This window comes from Stegastes partitus, unplaced genomic scaffold, assembly GCF_000690725.1.
Source record: "Stegastes partitus isolate 25-593 unplaced genomic scaffold, Stegastes_partitus-1.0.2 Scaffold47, whole genome shotgun sequence".
In the NCBI taxonomy this organism is placed as follows: Eukaryota; Metazoa; Chordata; class Actinopteri; family Pomacentridae; genus Stegastes; species Stegastes partitus.
The window spans coordinates 378,085-397,559 of record NW_007577778.1 but is presented as its reverse complement, the minus strand read 5'-3'; the positions used below and the strand labels follow the sequence as shown (position 1 = coordinate 397,559).

The 19,475-nt window shown below is 40.5% G+C and overlaps 1 protein-coding gene across 2 annotated transcripts; it reads right to left on the bottom strand.

Moving 5' to 3' along the window:
* Positions 1-292: 292 nt before the first annotated feature.
* Positions 293-19,442, bottom strand: pitx3 (paired-like homeodomain 3). Of its 2 annotated transcripts, none has more exons than XM_008306802.1 (4): positions 19,230-19,442; positions 11,241-11,358; positions 5,944-6,149; positions 293-1,783 (listed from the first exon to the last, which is right to left on the bottom strand). In XM_008306802.1, exons 2-4 carry the CDS (start codon positions 11,347-11,349, stop codon positions 1,214-1,216), a joined length of 885 nt encoding a protein of 294 aa, XP_008305024.1. In that variant the 5' UTR covers positions 11,350-11,358; positions 19,230-19,442; the 3' UTR covers positions 293-1,213. The 2 variants fall into 2 exon arrangements, with proteins under 2 accessions (XP_008305024.1, XP_008305025.1); XM_008306803.1 differs by lacking the exon at positions 19,230-19,442 and adding an exon at positions 15,412-15,561.
* Positions 19,443-19,475: the final 33 nt, after the last annotated feature.

The window sequence follows — 19,475 nt, the reverse complement described above, 5'->3', positions numbered from 1 at the left end:
GATAGCCTGCGGTTACCACTCAGAGTGTAGGTCAAACATATCAGTAAGCCACCATCGGGAACATCTATATCCCCCCCACCTCTCTCTGCTCCAGCGTATACTCTCTCTTTTTGTTGCGTAAGTGTTGCCATGGAAGTGAGTCTGGGTTTCCATGGCGTTGTGCTCATAGTTGTGAGAACATCGTGTTTTGGTCCATATGTCAAAGAAAGGTGACAGGTTATAGATCGAAGATACAGAGGGATGTGTGTTGTTCTGTTCCATGTCAAAGTCCACTGTAGTTGATAGAAACGGATCCTTTAAATGGTTCTTTAATGAGACAAAGCAGGCTACACCAGGAAAAAGCTTGTTTTTTTGTTTTAACAACTGCACTCTTACATACATTTTTTACAGTCATGGACTCCCTTTGTATAACACCACACAAATCTATATATTCAATGGCTTTTTAGAGTTTTACTTGAAAAAATCTTGTTGATATTCTGATATATGTGTGTGTGAATTGCTGTTTTTGTCTTTAAAAGCTTGAGGTTGTGTTCACTTTCCAGGACTGCCCTCCTCTCACCCATCCACGTCGACCTTTGACCTATAACCTTCCGAGGGGAGAGGAATTCACAACAAAGTTTAAAGTTCCCAAAAGATGTGCTTGTAGTCCATCAACCCAGGGCCTTTGCTTTTGAAGAACATGCTTTTCTCATCTTTAAAGTACTACGTTTTCATATATTTTTGCCACATACAAAACAGAAAAAAGTTCATTATATACATCCTCTATTTGAAACCACAGGTCCCTTTTCCTGCAACAGTAGCAAAGATCGCATTTGATGTTTTTTGGGCCAAGATGTTGACCACCAGTCCAGTTGAAGCATCCATATTTTATTTACCTTTGGTTTCTACGTTTACTCTAATCATGCAGTTTAAAAGAAGGAAAAAAATCATAATGGATAATAATTTTTAGAAATCCTGTGAAGCAGTTGGTCAGTTCAGCGACAAAGTCTCACAAACTGGAGAGAATTCCTTTGAAGTGCGGTGGTCCATCTGAGCACATTCATTTGTTGTGTCAGTTTTGAAGATTATTCTCATTGTGTACCATCAAAACACAAACTGCCAGTCTGCTGCACATCTGGTAGTTTAGAGATGGAACTGAAGAGATGTGAAATGGAGTAACAGTGGACTTACAGCTGGTCAGGGGGGGTCAGGGGTCACAGTCGGCACTTCTTCTTCATACCGGCCGGTCCACAGCGTATTGGCAGGGGTTCAGGTTGGACACGGGGTTCTGCACTGCTGGGTAAGCGAAGTTGGTGTGCTGCTTGGCCTTCAGCCGCAGGCTGGCCAGGCTGGAGTTGCAGGTGTCTCTGTACATGTAGGGACTGGCTGTGGTGGCGTATGGGCAGGTGGCGGCAGTCACCGCTACTGAGTTGAGCGCCGTGGGGCTGTTGAGGTTGTTGAGGTTGCCCAGGTTGTTGAGCCCAGTAGCGGGAACTCCAGCAACTGCCGAGGGCACCATGCTAGAGGCCATGTTCATGGAGGGGATGGAGCTGGGGGGGGAGAACATGGGCTGGGATGACAAGGGGCTTACATTCATTGAATTAAAGAATGGAAAGCTCTTAGCGGAGAGTGGGCTGCTTGCTAGGCTCTTGGTTGCCCAGTTGTTGTAGGAGTATCCTGTGTACATGTCATCGTAGGGCTGCATGAGTCCATTGAACTGGGCACCGAAGCCATTTTTGCATAACTCTGCCTGCTGGTTCCTCTCCCGCTTTCTCCACTTGGCACGCCGGTTCTTGAACCATACCTAGAGAAAAGCAGAAAATAATTTCGGTCAACACTGTATTGGTTGTACCCTCTCTAAACTATGATACATCCTGTTAACAGCTGTTGCTCTGGTGATTGATCAGTTTTTTCACTAATCAAGACACTGAACCATGAAGTTGTTTCCAATTACAGGCGAGTGCCTTAAATGGCAACACAATGTGTGAGAGTGTGTGTGAATGAGAGGCAAAAACCTGTGTAGTGTTTATGTTCTTAAAAATAAGTGCATTTTATTTGCCATTTAAATATTGAAATAATTATCAATAATACAAAAGTCAAAAATTCAGCAAATGGCTGGGCATGATGTGCCATCACCGTTTTCCTGGTGAGCTCCTTCACCGCAAACCGCACAAAGATTTTTATTTTTATTTCATTTTTTATGTTCTTTTTTAGAAGTTTTGTCTATCCTTGACGATAATCATCAGTGTGAAAGTTAAATTGCAGTTGTGGTGACACACACTCACACACACACACATCATTCGAAGCTGCTGCAGTGTCTTGGATAGAAAGATGTTTTCACAACTCACTCGTACTTTAAAGTAATTTTATTTTTGCAAACAAGGAAAAAAATAGGATGATGGAGAAAATTATTTTAAAATGACTTTTTCCTTCAAAAACTGTCAGGAGTCAATAATGTGTAATTCCTAAGCACATCCAGTCAAAGTAACCTAACCCCTCTCCAATACTTTCAGTAATATTGTGTGCATATGTATCCAGAATTTTTGAAAGACACAATGATCCCAGAAAGTAAGTTGAAGTGTATTATCAAACAGTCATATTAGGCAAGGCTTATTAAAACTAATCATTCACTTATTTGAATAGTGAGATCCCAATGAAAGAAATGTCAGGAAAGGGCAATCTTCACATTTGTCATTTTATGGTCCTATATTTGGAGGATATGAATTGGATTAAAGCTTTAGTGGAAAATCTAAATTGAAGGTTTTTAGAGATGAAAACTGAACCAAGTTTCTCTGTGGGTAAAGTTCTGGACAAAGTTTTTGCTCTAAACTGGGTACAAAAGGGTAAAAAATGCAGAATGTGACAGAGGCCCCCTGGTCAACCGTTGACACTTTCATGTTTGTTTTTGCGTTAAAATAATTTGGTAAGAGATGTTTTATCTCTTTAATCCTCATAAAACTTTTACAGTCCTCTCTTGTGTTGATGCTCAGTTGCCTCTCTGGCCTCTTGGCTTACATGCTGTGTATCATCCAATCCTCTGTTATTATAGTAACAGAATGCTGTTGACTCATTAATATCAGTATAAAGTACATGACTCTGAGTTTTCCATCCCACTCAGTGACAGCAGGGAAAACCCCACCGAAGGACAGAAGCTACCCAATCTTTGCTGTGACTCAGAGTCAATGCTCTTTGAAGGTTTGTAGAAGGTTGAAAGTCAAGGTTGTTCTCATCTGCAGCCACTTTTGCATGTCTTCAATAAAACCGTGAAGCAACTGCTACAAAAGGAGACTGAAATGCTTTTGCTAAAAAGCACTGAAATGTATTTTATGTAAGTTTGAATCAAGCAGTCAAAGATTAATGACAGTTTTGGACCCAGCAAGCATCTTCTGTCCGTGAAGCGACTTTGAAATGTGTAAAAATGTATTTACTATGTATAACATTTACTATCTTGGATTTTCAAAATCATGGTCCTTGATATTAGATAACTCTATTGTGGAAGAATGTCCAATTTGAATGATCCGATGCAAGGACCAAGTGTGACATTTATATTAGCAGAATGACCAGTGTTAAGGGTTGAATGGCCCAGACTGAAACAGCTCAACATTTTTTACTATTAGATAGATTGCTCTGAGATTTTGTACAGACATTCATGGGTTAGAAATAGATCTATTACTAAGTACTGATTTACAAACAAGGAGTTTGCCTTTTAAGTAAGAGAAAAATTATATTTCAAAAGTCAGCTGCAATTATTACCATTCCCAAACAATCTATTCTACTGGCTTTGCTATCTTTTCTTCTGATATCATAACACTTAAGTCTTTTGGGTCAACCCTAAATAACCTGACAGATAATAAATGTAATGCCATAAAATGTAGGAGTTGTGGAAACTCTTTTGTATCACAATCATTGGGTCAGAATTGACGGTCCAATATTTACACATGTGGCCTTCACATCATGACAGTTCCCCTTCATCCTCAGCTGTACTCATTCCTAGATTAACCTTCAAAGGAGCTCCTGGACCTCTCCTGAATCCCTAAACACTGCCTCTGAGAAGGAACCCTGCCAACACCAAGTTCCCATTTAGCCTAGCAACCAAATCTGGATCTAATTGAACCGCCACAGCCATTGGGAGTGGAGCCCCTGGGCAGTTGACTACTTCGTCCAACCTTACCTGCTACATGTCAGCATTGTTCCATTAGCTGTTTTTGTGGCATATTTTGAATATCATGAAATAAGCAAATAAGAAATTTGATGGCTGGGGTCTTCACAGCCAGTCCACACTTATCAATATGTTCCGTCAGGCTGCAACTTTGATGATTAACAACAGTTTCCTGATAAATCACACGGACCAGGCTGACAGGTGAAGTATTTGGGGCATGTAGAAGTCTGTCTGCATGCAGGGATTTACAAGAGCCACTGTTGGACATTAAGAGCAAGACAATGTGTAGTTGGTTGTCCTTTCAAAATAACAACCAAGAGTGTGCGCTATGTGACCTTTCATCTAGCCAACATTAATTTGATCCATTACTTGTCAGGCAGGCAAGCGATTGTATTGTCATCTATCAGAATGCATGTCCTCCTGCTCCATATAGCTACAGTGACCAAAATGTGGCCACACTCTGTTGCACTCTGGCATTTAAGTTTAGTGTGTGAACTCAAGTGAATAAAACATCTTACCTAGTATATGATATAATACTTTTTCTTGATTTTTTTTTTGTCATTTAGGTTTTATATATTTTCCAGCAGTCCCTCTCTGTTTTTGGCATCTTGGGGGCAACAGAAACAAGCCGTAAACCTGACACTGACATGTTGACATATCACCACCTTTAGGTCACTTATGTGTCTAGCAAACATGCAGCAATATCTTATCATCTCTAGAACAGCTTTAAGTTAAACATGAGCAGCCTTAGAAACAGCTGTGACAAAACAAAATACATTTCCCTTAAATCTCACAGTCTCCCTCAATAAATGGAAGCACAGCATAAGAGGCGTAGAAAATGCCCAGAAGAATAAGGTAAGGTGACCAAAAGTGAAGGTTTTTGTCCGGATTCAAAGTTAACTACTGCCCACATTTCAAATGTGTTTAAAAGAACTAACAGCTTGGAAACATTTGCACAGTCATAGAGCCTTGGTGGGATTGAGACTAAGAGCAGTGCAGTGCACTTTCATTGATGAGGACGTTTTTTTAAGGTACCAGTGACAACATGAAGATCCATCCAAGAAGTCCGGTTGGAGTAACAGATCAAACACTGCATGAAGGTTAGTGATACTCCCACACAGGGCATTAGAACGCAGCACAGTGACAACTCATCTATCGTCTGTCACAATGATGGAGATGTAAACAGCTGAATTTTACATCGTAATTTACCCTGAATGTGAGCTTGTGAGTGGCCAGTGTGCTGGATGGTGTAATGTTGTGTGGGTGAACCTGAGAGCGGTATTACTTGCTTGCAACCAGCCCTATGTTGTCTGTCTGATCCCTCTGCTTTGGCACTGGTAAGGAGTAAGGTATGTGTGAACCTTGCCACTTGCCTAAACATCTAAAGCTTGTGGGTGACTCGAAAGATAAAATTAATTTATACTTGAACGTTAACTCCTCATGGAGATGGATTGTTCACATTTGCACTGGAAAGAGAGGAGATTGTAACCAAAATGAAAAAAAATGTCATGATGTTCAGTGGATACAAAATCAGAATTCATAATCATCATCTGGGCAGCATGCATATGAATAAAAATGTCACTGCAAGAGTTAAGACAAATACAACACATTGAAATTTCCATCCTTTTTAGGGGATCTGCATTAGAGCATGTACTGTTGTTTTTCAGGCTTTCGTTTCGACCAAATACTACACGGATCCTAAGCACATCCTCACCCACACCCAGACCTCATCCCTGAGAACAGCAACTAGAATAAAATCAGGTTTCTCTCTTCCAAGGGGACCAGAGTAGAGCTTGTGTACCCACCCTGACCCGTGCCTCAGTGAGATTGGTCCACACAGCGATCTCTTCCCTGGTGCTCATGTCAGGGTAACGGTTCCTCTGGAAGGTGGCTTCCAGCTCCTGGAGCTGCTGGCTGGTGAAGTGAGTCCTCTGTCGCCGCTGCTTCTTCTTCAGAGACCCGTCCTCAGCACTGGATTCATCCAGCTGGTTCTGGTGGGACTTCTCTGTGTCTGCAGACACACCGAAAGAAAGCAGTTTCCATAAGGACACTAGGAAGACCCGTGATAGTTCAGAGGATGACAGGACTGACCAATGAGAACAACAGAGCTGAGCACGAAAGTTCGTTTTTGACCCTCAAGGGAGTGGTTAAATAAAACAAGAAATTAGTTTTGTAGTTTCCATAATTCGATGCTGAGGTCATAACTGAGCAATGTCCACATGTATCTGGAAGTAACGCAATTCTTTGGAAAAGCAGCGTATCCTAGTAACTCTGTAATCAGTACATCACTTGTTCATAGATATCGTTTCATTATATTTGTAGAAACGCATTCACTGCCTGCAATAAACAATTAAGTCACTGAGCATATGTACTTACTGATTATAAAGAATGGTGTACATTTCAACTATAAATGAAATATTGCAAAAGCAATGAGCAGGAGGATCATTATAACTGGTTGTCAATATTTTAATTCTGTCACATATATAACTTGATTAAGCACAGCTCTATTTTATGTGTAGTAAACACCATGTAAACACAGTCCAAACTGAATTTGTAAGAGCACTAAAGGCCGACTATAAACCAGGAGGAGATGAGGCCCTGGGATTAGATGATAATGCTGCTGTTGCCTGAAGGCCCTACACACATACAGTATTAGTAAAAAAAAAATACATCTGGAAGCAATTTGTTGAAAACCAATTAAATTAGCTTCTGACACACAATATACACCAATTTTATTATTTTCTCAGGTACTTTGAAACCAACCAGTGATCCAGCGTTAAAAGAAAAAAACAAAAAGATTACTGACAGAAAAGCAGCAACAAGTTAATCAACTGATTCATTGTTTTCTTTTTTTTCTTCCCCTGGTTCTCTTCTTTTTTTTATTTTTATTTTTTATTTTTGGAGAAAACTGTCAAGATAATGGGCTGTACGGTGGCTCGGTGGTTAGCACCGTCGCTGCACAGCAAGAAGGTTCTCGGTTCACGTCCCGGTGAGGACACCCGGGATCTTTCTGTGGTGAGTTTGCATGTTCTCCCCGTGCAGCGTGGGTTCTCTCTGGGTTCTCTGGCTTCCTCCCACACAGTCCAAAAACATGTTGAGGCTAATTGGTGATTCTAAATTGTCCGTAGGTGTGAATGTGAGTGTGCTTGGTTGTCTGTCTCTAAGTGTAGCCCTGTGATAGACTGGTGACCTGTCCAGGGTGTCTCCTGCCTTCACCCTGAGTCAGCTGGGATAGACTCCAGCCCCCCTGAAACCCTGGTGAGGATTAAGTGGTGTATAGATGATAGATGGATGGATGGATGTCAAGATAACCTGGTTGCAAGTTCTCATGTGGATATTTTGCCATGAAAGTAAACTCAAACTCAATTTATGTTAGTTTTTTTTTTGGACATTAATAATCTACTGACTGTGAACAGAGCTGTTGGCTGAACCTTTATAGTTCACCTATGATGGAATATTACTAAATTACACTTTCCACCAGGTTCTCTGTATTCTTGTTATTTGACAAACAACAACGTATCATGAAACAGTTTTTTTCTATTATCACACAGGTCCTGTAAAGGTGTCAACAGCAATATTATCTTGACACCAATAAAAAACATCTTGTGCTGTTTCTAGTACAGGGACACTTTTACAATATTTTTTGAAGGACTACGGCATGGAGGTCATAATCCAATACAGGGAAAATAGAATCAGTTTGTAACGACAGCAAACCTCCCTGTTTGATGTTCATCTTTACATTCACAGTGATGGAAAAAGCAATGAAATGAAATGAAAAATACTTTATTTATCCCAGAAGGGAAATTCAATTCAATCAAAACCATGATGTAAAAACCATAAATTACTAAAGTCCTTGCTTATAATAAGGATGTATTTACACTGGTTTAGTCTATATTAATATATATTATACTCATTTATTTAGTGATTCACTATGTTTAAGTCTTAATCTACAAAGCAGCTGCTGTTGTTGAATAAATGTAGTAAAATAGCGAGTACACTCTGAAGTTCATTATTACATGTGAGCTCCTCTTCTGACAAATGATCAGAATGCTGTGGGATATAAATGTACCTAAAATCAGAACTCTTTTTCAGACAGGAGCAGAACTATTAGCACCTAAAAGCTATTGCATTCTTTACATGTGTCAGAATTTTATTGTGACACCTTGCAGCTGACATGCATCAGTTCTATCCAATCCCTGCTGAAAGTGACTGGATAACACTATGAGATGAAGCGTCATCTGAAATCCCTCCATACCGCAGGCTGGAAAATGACAAGCATGAGTGTGACGTTGCCAGGAGAGAATGACTGCAAACACTGCATTACATTCAAAGATGTGCAGGAGCAGTGAGTGATTGCATTTGGCCCCCAGCGCAGTGAGTTTAAAGGACCACACATCCATGTTATGTCTGCCAGGGCTCCACTCAGCCAGATCTGACTCCTGCAATTTGAGGACCTCACAGAAAGAAGTGAAATTAGTTGGCCAGTTAATCCCGTGGATCAGGCTTTTGTGACTGGGGCAGGTTGGGCTCTGTTTGGTGAGGGCCTAGCTCTCTGGGAGCAGTTCGAAATGATCAGCAGGGTTTAAAAAGAGGCTCCACAGGGCCACCGGCAAAACCAATAAGGGCCAGGCCGAGGCTGTTATCTGGCAGTAAACTGACACTGGGTAAGCTGTCACTTAAGGCCAAAGTCTATAACACAATACATAGGAAAGGGCAACCTTTTTTAGAGTGACGCGCTGACCAACAATAGGAGCAATCTGAGTGATAATAGACCGACATGACAGAGTTGTTCCAGGTCAGCGTCTCAGAAGGCTTTAATCTGGAAAACAACTTCAAGAGGCTTTTAACCAAATCACTTTTCAATGTCTGGAAAAAAAAACAACAAAGGTCAGAATATATTCACACATATCAAAAGCTGCAAATCAAAATGAAATGTTGACCAGATACGGACTGTCTGTTGTTTTGTCCAGGTTAGAGCTCTCAAAAGCAGCCTGTGGCTTTTTGTTTATTTCAAAGGGAAAGTTTATTATAATAGAACACAATCGAGTCGTGATTCTGTGCCTGGAGCACAGGCGTCAACTTAGTGTGGTAAGGTGTGGCAGCCATAATATTCTTCAGAAGAGCTGCGCACGGATCTAAGGTTGTATTTTGTGTTCATTATAAAGGAGAACAGAGTGAACGTTAAACTGTAAGAAATGTATTTGTCATGCTAATTTTTCTACAAAAAGGAAAGAAAAGAAAATCCTGGGGGCATAATGTAGAACTGCTGTTCAATAAGTATTGTTCAAAGGAAAAACACTGCAGAAGGCATTCAGAGGAGAGCAGGCTCGTATCAGAAAAGTCATTTTGCAATCATATTAATTTGTAAAGCGACACCAGGACATGAGTATTTACTGGAATCTTCTGCGCGTGAAAGAGTTAATCAGAAAGGACTGATGTCAGGAGCTTGCTAATGTTTCCCTCTGCTCCCTTCATAAAAATAAATAAAAGCCTACCATTAATGAAAAAATTAAACTAGAACACAGACGATCGCTGTAAGTGCACAAATGAATTTAAACGTGTACATTTTTTTTCTCAAAGTGGTGGCAATTAGATTGTGTTTGAGAAATCCTAAAGCATGAGCCTTTATGTATTTGGTATTTCTCTGGCCTGAATGTAGCCTTGTACATATGAAATCTCAAAACACTGAAATGAGTTTATATATCACCTATCAATAGGTGTTTGTAACTAAAAGGTTTTCTCATTTTGTTACAGGAGTGTTTTGCTATAATATATTTTCTTGAAATCACATTTGAGCTTTATGTGTAAATTGTAGCGATGTAGTAATTTGAAACTTTTATGGCAAAAAATATATATACTGATGACACAAAACATGTGAGTTAGATATAGGTAATTTAAAAAGATATATATTATTTGCATCATTTTAAATAATTCCAACAGGCCCAGGATTCCTTGGATTATATAGCCCATCAATAATGCATAAAAAAGTAAATAAATAAACAGACAAACAAACAAACAAACAAACAAACGCACAGGGACATCTGTGAGTAGGGCCTCGATGAATAAAATCAATCGGGTGTAAAAAAGCTGTGGCTCCATTAGAGGAAAGTCCACAGACAGCGAAAGCTTCTCCTTTTTAAGACGAAGGAGAATATTTAGAACAAATTTCTCTCCAAAACAGTTTGACAATTAGCACTGGATCTCAAACCACGCACAGTTTAGCGATCAGATTGGGTTACACACACATAAACACAGTCACACAGCGGCAGACACACACACACACACACACACACACTGATCGGTGCCGGTTAACGTCAACCACACGGAGGAAGAGACACGAGGCTTGTTGGACACATGCAGCCGATCGTCCTCACTTTGATTCTCTCTGAATTATCACGAAGTAGTCTCTATCAGCTTAATACACAATTTATGAGCGATCACGTGACCACGGTGCTGTCCATGTGTAATGTGTGACAGCTAAACGGAACCGTCCTCTGATGGAGCCGTGAGCTGCTGCTGCTGGAACTTCATCTGAACTTACAGATTCCAGCTGCACCCTTACAGTTTAACCATCAATCACAATTCGTTCACTTGATTTTTGATTATTGAAAATAGACGCGTGAAGCAGCGGACGCACGGTGGATCGGTCAGCACACAGCAGATGTTAACGTGTAGCACATCACGCCGACTCTGACGCTCTCCGGAGAAGTACGTTTCGCTCTTTTGCAATTAATTTTCCTATTCAAAGCCACACGGAGTTGTATTTGATTAGAGGCCATCGCCTGAGAGACGCGACTTCAGGATGGATGCGGGGCCTGCAGGCGCTCACTGTCACACACATCCTGCTCATCTGCTGCTTATTAACCGGCTGAGCTCGAGATAAAGAATTTTGTCTTCTATGCCTTTGAAATATATTAAATCTATTGCGCAGAAATACAGAGATTTCTCATTATTATTATTATTATTATTATTATTATTATTATTATTATTATTATTATTATTGGACCGTTTGTTGATATTTTTGCGTCCACAAAATTCATTCACAGTTATTTCCTGCGCCTTTGACAGATGTTTGACAGCATGTGGGTGAACATTGACTCACCGCTGGTGTCCTGGCCTTTACATCCCTGGTCGTGCTGCGGCGTCCCGGAGTCGGAGAGCGACAGTGCCGGGCTGCGGGCTTCACTGTCCGTCAGCAGGTTAAAATCCATAACCAGGCTCTGCAGACAGACACACAGACACAGACAGACAGACAGGTCAGCCTTCATCCTCCCAACATCATGGTCCACGATGTCCTTGTAAATGAGCAGATTCAGTACATTTGTTAGTGGATCCATCACTTCAGCTGTGACACACATCATACAGGTGTTCTGTCAACATCATCATGTTGTCTTTTCTGTTATATTTCATGTGGTTGATCATTTTCACCGACTCCCCCAAGTTTACAGCAGGCAGCTATGAGGATCACAGGTAGCTGCACAACTTACTGTACAAGCTTGTTTTGTATAAATCCCATATTCTGTATCTTGTTGTAGGAACAGCATGCTAATAACATTTAGAATCTTCAAGATAGTATTTTTAGTTTCATTATCAAGGCCTGTGACTGTCCAGTTGCCTTAATCCAAATTAAGAACATTTTTATCTTTATCGAACACAACAAAAAACTTTATGATTGTCTGCATACACTGTCAGGTTCCTGCCTCCTCTCATGTCTACATATCTTTTCGGCTACAAAACCAATTTCCTCTGAGGCAGTGCACTTCTAGTAATGACGCAAATACAACAAAATCTATCACAAAATTAGTTTAAGTCATTTCCATAGTACCTTCTGTTTGCCTAAAAGCATGATCCATCATATCTCGCGTTTTATCTTTTTGACCAAAGAACACCCATCTCGTCTTTTCCTCCAGAGACTCAGCACATATTTCCTTCTCCATCAGGGCAAAGTATCCGTTTATCTAAATCAATATAGGCTCCATTTGATGTGGGTTTGTGTGTATTTGTTTAATTTGTCAGTGCATTCTGTTTCTATTTTCTCTTCGATCTTTCCATTCACCCCTGGTTGTGGTTGTCATACCAATCCCGTTTATAGGAGGCTGACATAAGCAGCTATAACGAGAGCTGCCCTGAATTGCCTCTATTCTGGGCTACACGCGGAGAGCAATAGAGCTCTTGCTGTAAAATACACTATGACATTTCCAAGCCAAACTCAAGCCAGAGGGGTAGAAGTGTTGCTCAATGGAGCCCCAAAAATAGATGTGCATTTATTTATCCGAGAGCAGTTAACACCTTGAAAATGCTGAGGGAGGAGGGGGAGGGGGGGAACATACGCTTTGTCCAAACTGACAGAGGCTTGAGATGATGTATGGCTTCAGCGTGAATAATGTCAAAATATGACTTTATGTGCTTGATCAGATAAATGCTCCCTAATTCGTGGTGACAGGAAAGCATGAGACCTGCCAGAATGTCCTCGTCATGTCCTCAAGTGACTTAATTATTAAAAGCTTAAGGTAATGTCTCAAGCACTAGACATAAGATCATAAAAGTACAGACGCACATAGAGGAATGAAAGGGGTAAAGCAGACCAAATAAACTCATGCGACTATTTACCTGCCTTCTCTATTTACTTTGCATTTCCCAGGACATAAGTAAGTAAAACCTAAAGTTTACAGCTTCAGAGAAAGTCCGCTTTGAGCTTCAATGAATCCATGTCATCAAAGATTTAAAAAGGTGACACCCCTCCTCCCCTCCGGCAGGACTTGAACCGTCCCTGTTGACTGTTGGGATTGTTGCAGCCTGTCTGTTTTTATTCAGCATTGTGGTTACGAGCCTTATACTTAGAAACAGCAGATTTAGATTTTCAGGGGAAGGCGTATTTGTCACCCCCCCCGCCCCCTCTCCTCACCTCTCCTTGCCCCTTGAGGGAAAGCTCCCCCACCCTCAGTGTGTTTCCCTGCGCTCTGTTTGCCACCATGCCAGTCCTTTGTGTGCCAGTCACATGTGACTTGTGCTGGGTTAAATCTGAAGCCTCAGAGTGAGGCATGGAGCCACACACACACACACACACACACACACACACACACACACACACACACACACACACACACTCCCATCACCAACAATAACAAATTGTATAACTTAGTTAAACTCCTGAGTGAGACTCCCATCCCCATTCGAAGTTGTTGAATTGACTTTTTTCCCCCTCTGGGCTCTTTGAACATCATTGTATCCTTTATATTCTTCTTGTCAGCCGTTGTACAGCACGACTGCTTCTTCAGAGATGGAGGGGATAAATTAATATGACGAATAACATGTATCAGTGACAGCATTGTTTTATATATGGACTATTTGGACAAATTCACATTAAACCTCCTTATTATATATGTAATTACATATTAACTTATTTATCAAAATGAGCCTTCAAAGTCAGTATACTTTGTGCACAAATGTACAACTCTGTGCATCTCCAGCATACCGTATATCTGTTGAAGATTAATGCAAAAGTCAAAGCTTGATGATAAAGACTCCAACAGGAATATTAGACATAGTAAAGAAAGTCTGGTCATTTGGAGCATCGTCCTGCTGTTGTATGAAATATTACTTTTTTGTTTTTGTTTTGTTTTACACCCAGGCTGCAGAGATGATTATCTACAGTTTCACTGCTATTTTAAAAAAATTAAAATTAAAAAAAAGGTCACATGCTGAAACACAATGAGTGTACCTGAAGTTGTCCAGTGTAAGTGCAAAGCCTGTAGCACATGTCTTTGCTGTCTGAATATCACACATCCCAAACATCATTATGCCACTTTAGTTTCTATGAATTATGAATTTTAGGAATAACTAGAAATAGTTTGTGCCATCATGTAAAAAGGAAATCTGAGAGACTTCCGCTATATATTACATGAGGAAAATAAAATTCAAGTGTTATTAATTCTATAACAAAATTATTCAAATATTGTAATTGCTAATCGTTGAATGGATAGATTTTTAAAGGCCCACAATAGGCCAGTCGACTTAACACACGCAGTATTTCAACCATTCACTAAAGCTGGATATGAAAACTCAGTGGGCAGACTGCTTTGTCCCCTGCCAGTCCTCACACAGCTCCACATTCTGCTGCATTCACTAACTACAATGATTTCAATTTGGCACAGCAAAACACAAACATGAACAATGTCATCACTGTAAGACATCAGACCCTCACTTAACATTGTGTCGGTCACTCGACAAAGCAGCATAATGCAGCAGTAAAGCTAACCTGCATATTCTGATTAAAGGTTTAGCACCTTATTACCACTTGATATCTGTGACATCTGATCAGCGAATCAACATTTTCTTCTATCAAACACATCTTCTGGCTTATGTTTTTTTGCCAGAAAAACATCGACTCAACCATTAAAATGCACATTTTTCTCATCACAAGTAATCTTTGCCGGAGTCTTAAAAGAAAAGACTTGCATCTGGTTTTTGTTGAGCATCCATGAGAATGATCGCAGCATTTCACAAAAGATTAGAAGACAGGAAAATGGGTATTCTGCAGTCAGCCGGAGGCATTGCTGCATCCCTGGGAAAAAAGATGCAAGACTGAGGATAAGGTCAAGTCTCCCAGTGGAGAGATTACCTCAGTAAGCACACTGCCTCTGTGTTGTGGCTTTGGATTAATAAGCCTCTGATATAGATTTGTGGGTTAAAGTTGACTCGTGGGTCAGAAAGATCAGTTTCAACTTGTTCATAACCACACAAATATTGCTCATTTTATTTTTCTGTTTAGCAGAAAAAATTCATTGCAAGTGATCTACGTCTATTTTGTGGTACCGAGAAAATGTGACCTTCATCCATGGGCTTGTTTGAACAAAAACACTTGGTCTTATATTTGTCTCATTTTGTGTTGACACTTTTCAAACAACCCTAATCTGACATTTCAGCTAGTCTTATCTGACAGAGCAGTGTTCTGCGTTCAGAACCTGAAATGTTACAGGCAAATGACTGATCTAGCAAACACAACCAGCCCTCATGTTATCACCTTTGCTGCAGGATGCGCTTTTTCTTTTCTTTCTTTTTTTTTTCTTTTTATTTTTTTCAAGAAAGGGGAAACTTTTTCCTTTTAAATGGAGGTAAAACTGTTTTTCTTTCTTGAAAGTGCCACAACTCAACACAAATGTACAGAAAATAAAGCAACAAGCGATTCGTTCAACACCCAAGCAGCCTACAGCTACATTCAGCTACATGTAAGTCTCTGAAATGAAAAAGCAGACCAACTAATGCGTGTTTACCTTTGTCGTAGATGCGTGTTCGGTCGTTTCTCTGTGTTTTAAAATAAGAAAAAACTCCACAAACAGGTCCCAAGTCGCTGTTGGAACAGTTCAGTCAGGGTACTTGCCTGACAGACCAACAGCTGTCCCTTTGTGAGTGCACAGCCCAGGTCTAGTATCAGCAAGGTCCAGTATTTTGGTCAGAAATATGAATGTGAGCCAGTCCCGGGGACTATATCTGCTCTGGCAGTGATGGATGGACAGACGGCCTGGTGTCAATGTGGTGCTGAGAGGCCGGCTGGCTTGGCAGTGAGAGGAGCGCAGGTGATGCAAGCCAGTCATTTTATCTAGAACAAGGTGTCAGTACCCCAGCACACACCCCACACCCCCTCCCCCCCTCCCCACCCAGCTACACACACACACTCATCAGGGGTTCCACATGATTATATTTCCAAAATCAAGAGCCCCTCTCCCCCCCCCTCCCTCTCGGCTCAATGGCCAACAAGCTATCAGTGAGCTAACAAGCAGGCTGGGGACTGAGGAGCTGACAGTCCCACTGATCACTGGTGTGTTGATGCTGCCTCCCTTCACTGCTAACACATCCTCCTGTGAACCAACTTTTCAGTGAACATCACAAATGAACCTGAGCGGATGTGCTGTGGCTTCACTGTACATTTCAAAAGGGAGCAGGCTATTTCCTGGAGCACTTGTGGCGCTTGAGCCTCTGCGTGAAAACCCAGCTCGAGAGGCGCCGTGTGTTTGCTGTGACGGGGGGCTCCTGTTCAGAAATGGACGCAAATCAACAGCAAGATGAGAGTCTCCGGTTTGCATAAGCTGGAGCGCTTTGCATAAGCAGTCGCCCGTTGACACCAATCTCATTAAAATATATATCTGGTGATAATAATAAAAAATAATAAATGAACCAAAAATCCTCTCATTTTTCGGGAGATTGTCGGGTCCATCTGGCGGTGCGCGCGGCAGACTGCTTGCATTTCCACGGACTGCCGGCATTAGCCCGGGAATTATTCATAAACGCGTCGAGAATTAATTCCCGGGATTAAGAGTTGATTAAGATGTGTGTCACTTTGCTGTCTGAGAACTTATTAAGGGCCTCCTCGAAGAGGCGGCAGATGGAATTTCAGTCCAATGTTTGTAGATGTTAATTTCTGCCCTCCTATAACAGCCATTTGCATATGATTGAGGGAGCGAGGCTGCTGAGCAGCGCTGCAGCTGAATCACTGCGAAATAATTGGCTGCTCCAACCAATACCAGTCCTCAGCAGTAATTAACACGGAGCCTTTCCACGTCCAGACTCCATCAGAGATTTCACCGATGTGACTCAGTGTGTAAGTGTAAAACAGCGCCTGTAGTTTACAGCACATCCTGTCATCGAGAGAAATAAGCAGAGAAAAGGTGCATCTGTGACATAATGAAGCATCATTATTGTCCAACACATGAACAGATGCACTTTTCATTTTCTGTCATCATCTCACACAGATTATTTAGCTTCAAGTAAGTTTTGGAGTTATTTGTTTTGAAGGGAAAATATATCTAAAGTAATTATTGCGACTTGGAAAGCTTGTAAATGCATATTTAAGGTTGCACCTCCCGGTCATTTGAAGCGCTTTTAACCGCCTCGTTAACGTTGATTTACTATAATTGTGGGAGCTTAAAAAGTGTAAAGTAGCATTTCCCACCTGTTACGGCCAATGTGTCCTCTGTACAATAACAGAGAGAAAATATATAGTTATTTGAAATTAAATAAAGATTTCATTGTGTTTAACTTGCTGCTATAGTATTAAATGATGTTATGTAAAGTGCCATAATATTATATTATAGTATTTAATGTGCTGTTGTACTAGATTATAGTAAATAATGAGCTACAATATTATTTTAGAGCATATAGTGTATTATTATATTATATTGTGTTATTATGTGTTATTATATTATAGTATATAATGTGTTACAACATTATTATATAGTATAGAATGTGCTACAATTTTATATTATAGCATATAATGTGCTATTGTGTTATATTAGAGCGTATAATGTGTTATAATTATATATTATAGTAAGTAAGGAGCTATATTATTATATTATAGTATATAATGTGCTATAATGTTATATTATAGCCTATAATGTGTTATAATATTATATTAGAGGAATATAACGTGTTATAACATTACATTGTGGTATGTTATGAGCTCTGGTCGTCAGTACAGCAGTCGGGGCCTGTGAGGCTCTCGGCTGGGTGATAACCACTAAACGACATATTTACATTGTGCCTTGAGGCCAAACGTGAACTTCGATTAAACAAATCTCATTTTAATATGTCCTGACTTGGCAACAGATGCAAAAGAGGCAATAAACCGAAAGCTTACAGGGGAAGTGTAACCTAGCGATCCGTGAAAGGAAATCCACCTTGATTGGATGTGAGAGTTGTGAAAGTTGTTTTCCCCATGAAAACAGAGCATACACAGGTCTGATGACATTATTGGTCGTTGTTATTATTATTATTAGTAGTAGTAGTAATAGTAATAGCAATAGTAGGAGCAGTAGTTGTTGTTGTTGTTGTTGATGTATTAAATAAATGTAACCGCAGGATAAATCTTGAAATATCTTAAAATATGGTTTCGGGTTTTTTTACACTGAAAAAAATAAATAAAGCTGAACTCAACACAATTACAATTTGCTGCGTTTTTTCTTTTTTCTTTTTTTCTTTTAACGAATGTGGCAGAATAGGCCCCATGCGTAATGACGAACGAGCCTCGCTGTGGCAGCGGGCCTTCAGCGGCACAAAAATACAAATAAATAAAAGAACTTAAAGTCTATATTTTTAAAAAAAAATGCTTGGAAAGGCTGTGAAATGCAGTTGAAAGCAGGGGAAAACACTGATAATTTTTTAAAATTTATGTTATCATTATTATTATTACTATTATTGTTGTTGTTGTTGATTCCGTTTGTGATTTTTAAACATTAATAAGCCCGATATTTTCTGTCCATTTGTAGTCTGCAGCGTGGATGAAAATAAGAGCAGAACAGTGAGAGTAAAGCTGGATACGTGTGTGTTGGAGGTTTTAGGTGCGCGGCTCAGTTTTTTTTGTCTGCGGTCTCCTGTGGCCTCCGCAGCCACCTGCCACCTATCAATTTCCTCCACATCCCCAAATATTTTTGACCTCCCACATATTTTCACAACGGCCGTCTCTGCTTCGAAATTTTGCAGAAACCGTGACGGATGTTTAATCGCGATAATTCGGCGTGATGCTGCGGGAGAGAAAAAAAAAAAAGTCTTGACTGAGGTGTGGAAACGCCGCTTCACGCAGTTCCTAAACTGTCTCGACCAGCAGGCCTCACACGCGGAGAGGATCCGGCACCGGGACAACTTTGACAAGTGATAGAGAACAAAACACCAACATAATATTAGAGTCAAAATTAATAATTAGCTTTGTCTAGCCGATACGGAGCCTCGACAGAGCAGGTTGGTCTCCAACGGAAGGTGGAGGTGACTTCATCTGAGTCGCTTCTCGTCAGCATCATAATTTGCTCACAAAAGAAAAATCAAACTCCTGCTGTTAATATCTCACTTGTTCTTTGCGCTTTAAACCCTGAAAAGCTTCTTCTTCCAACTCTGTACAACACAAATCAAATGGCGATAGTATTTTTAAAAGTTGAATTATTATTTTTTTTTACCCATCACAGTTATTAAAGCCCATTCTGTCCATCTCGGCTATTTGGTCAACTTTTACGCACAAATTAAAAACGCACTGAATGGGTTCCTGAGAATTTAGAGAGAGAGAGAGAGAAAGAGTAAAGGGGAGAGGGCGGTTAGTTGCACTTACAGTGGATCCCGGTATGGTTAAATTAATCCGTGGAAAAGGCAAAGAGCTTTGCTGCGGGCTGATGAGTGTCCTGGCCTCAGGTTCGCTGGTGACATGGACAAAGTTCCACGGTGCGTCAAAAAAGTCAGAAAAACAGTCTGTCAGTCAGTTTCCTTCTTCTTCTTCTTCCTCTTCTTCTTCCCTCTGTGCTGTCAGACATGAGGGCTGAGGAGGAGTGAGGCATGATCCCCATACAGAGCAGAGGGA

What these genes read in the sequence shown, in the direction of transcription:
- pitx3 (XM_008306802.1), bottom strand. Translation starts at nt 11,349, where the DNA reads ATGGATTTTAACCTGCTGACGGACAGTGAAGCCCGCAGCCCGGCACTG. An exon ending in TAAAGGCCAGGACACCAGCG is followed by an intron (nt 6,150 to 11,240) that starts GTGAGTCAATGT and finishes GTGTGTCTGCAG; the next exon opens with ACACAGAGAAGTCCCACCAG. An exon ending in TCACTGAGGCACGGGTCAGG is followed by an intron (nt 1,784 to 5,943) that starts GTGGGTACACAA and finishes GCTTTTCTCTAG; the next exon opens with GTATGGTTCAAGAACCGGCG.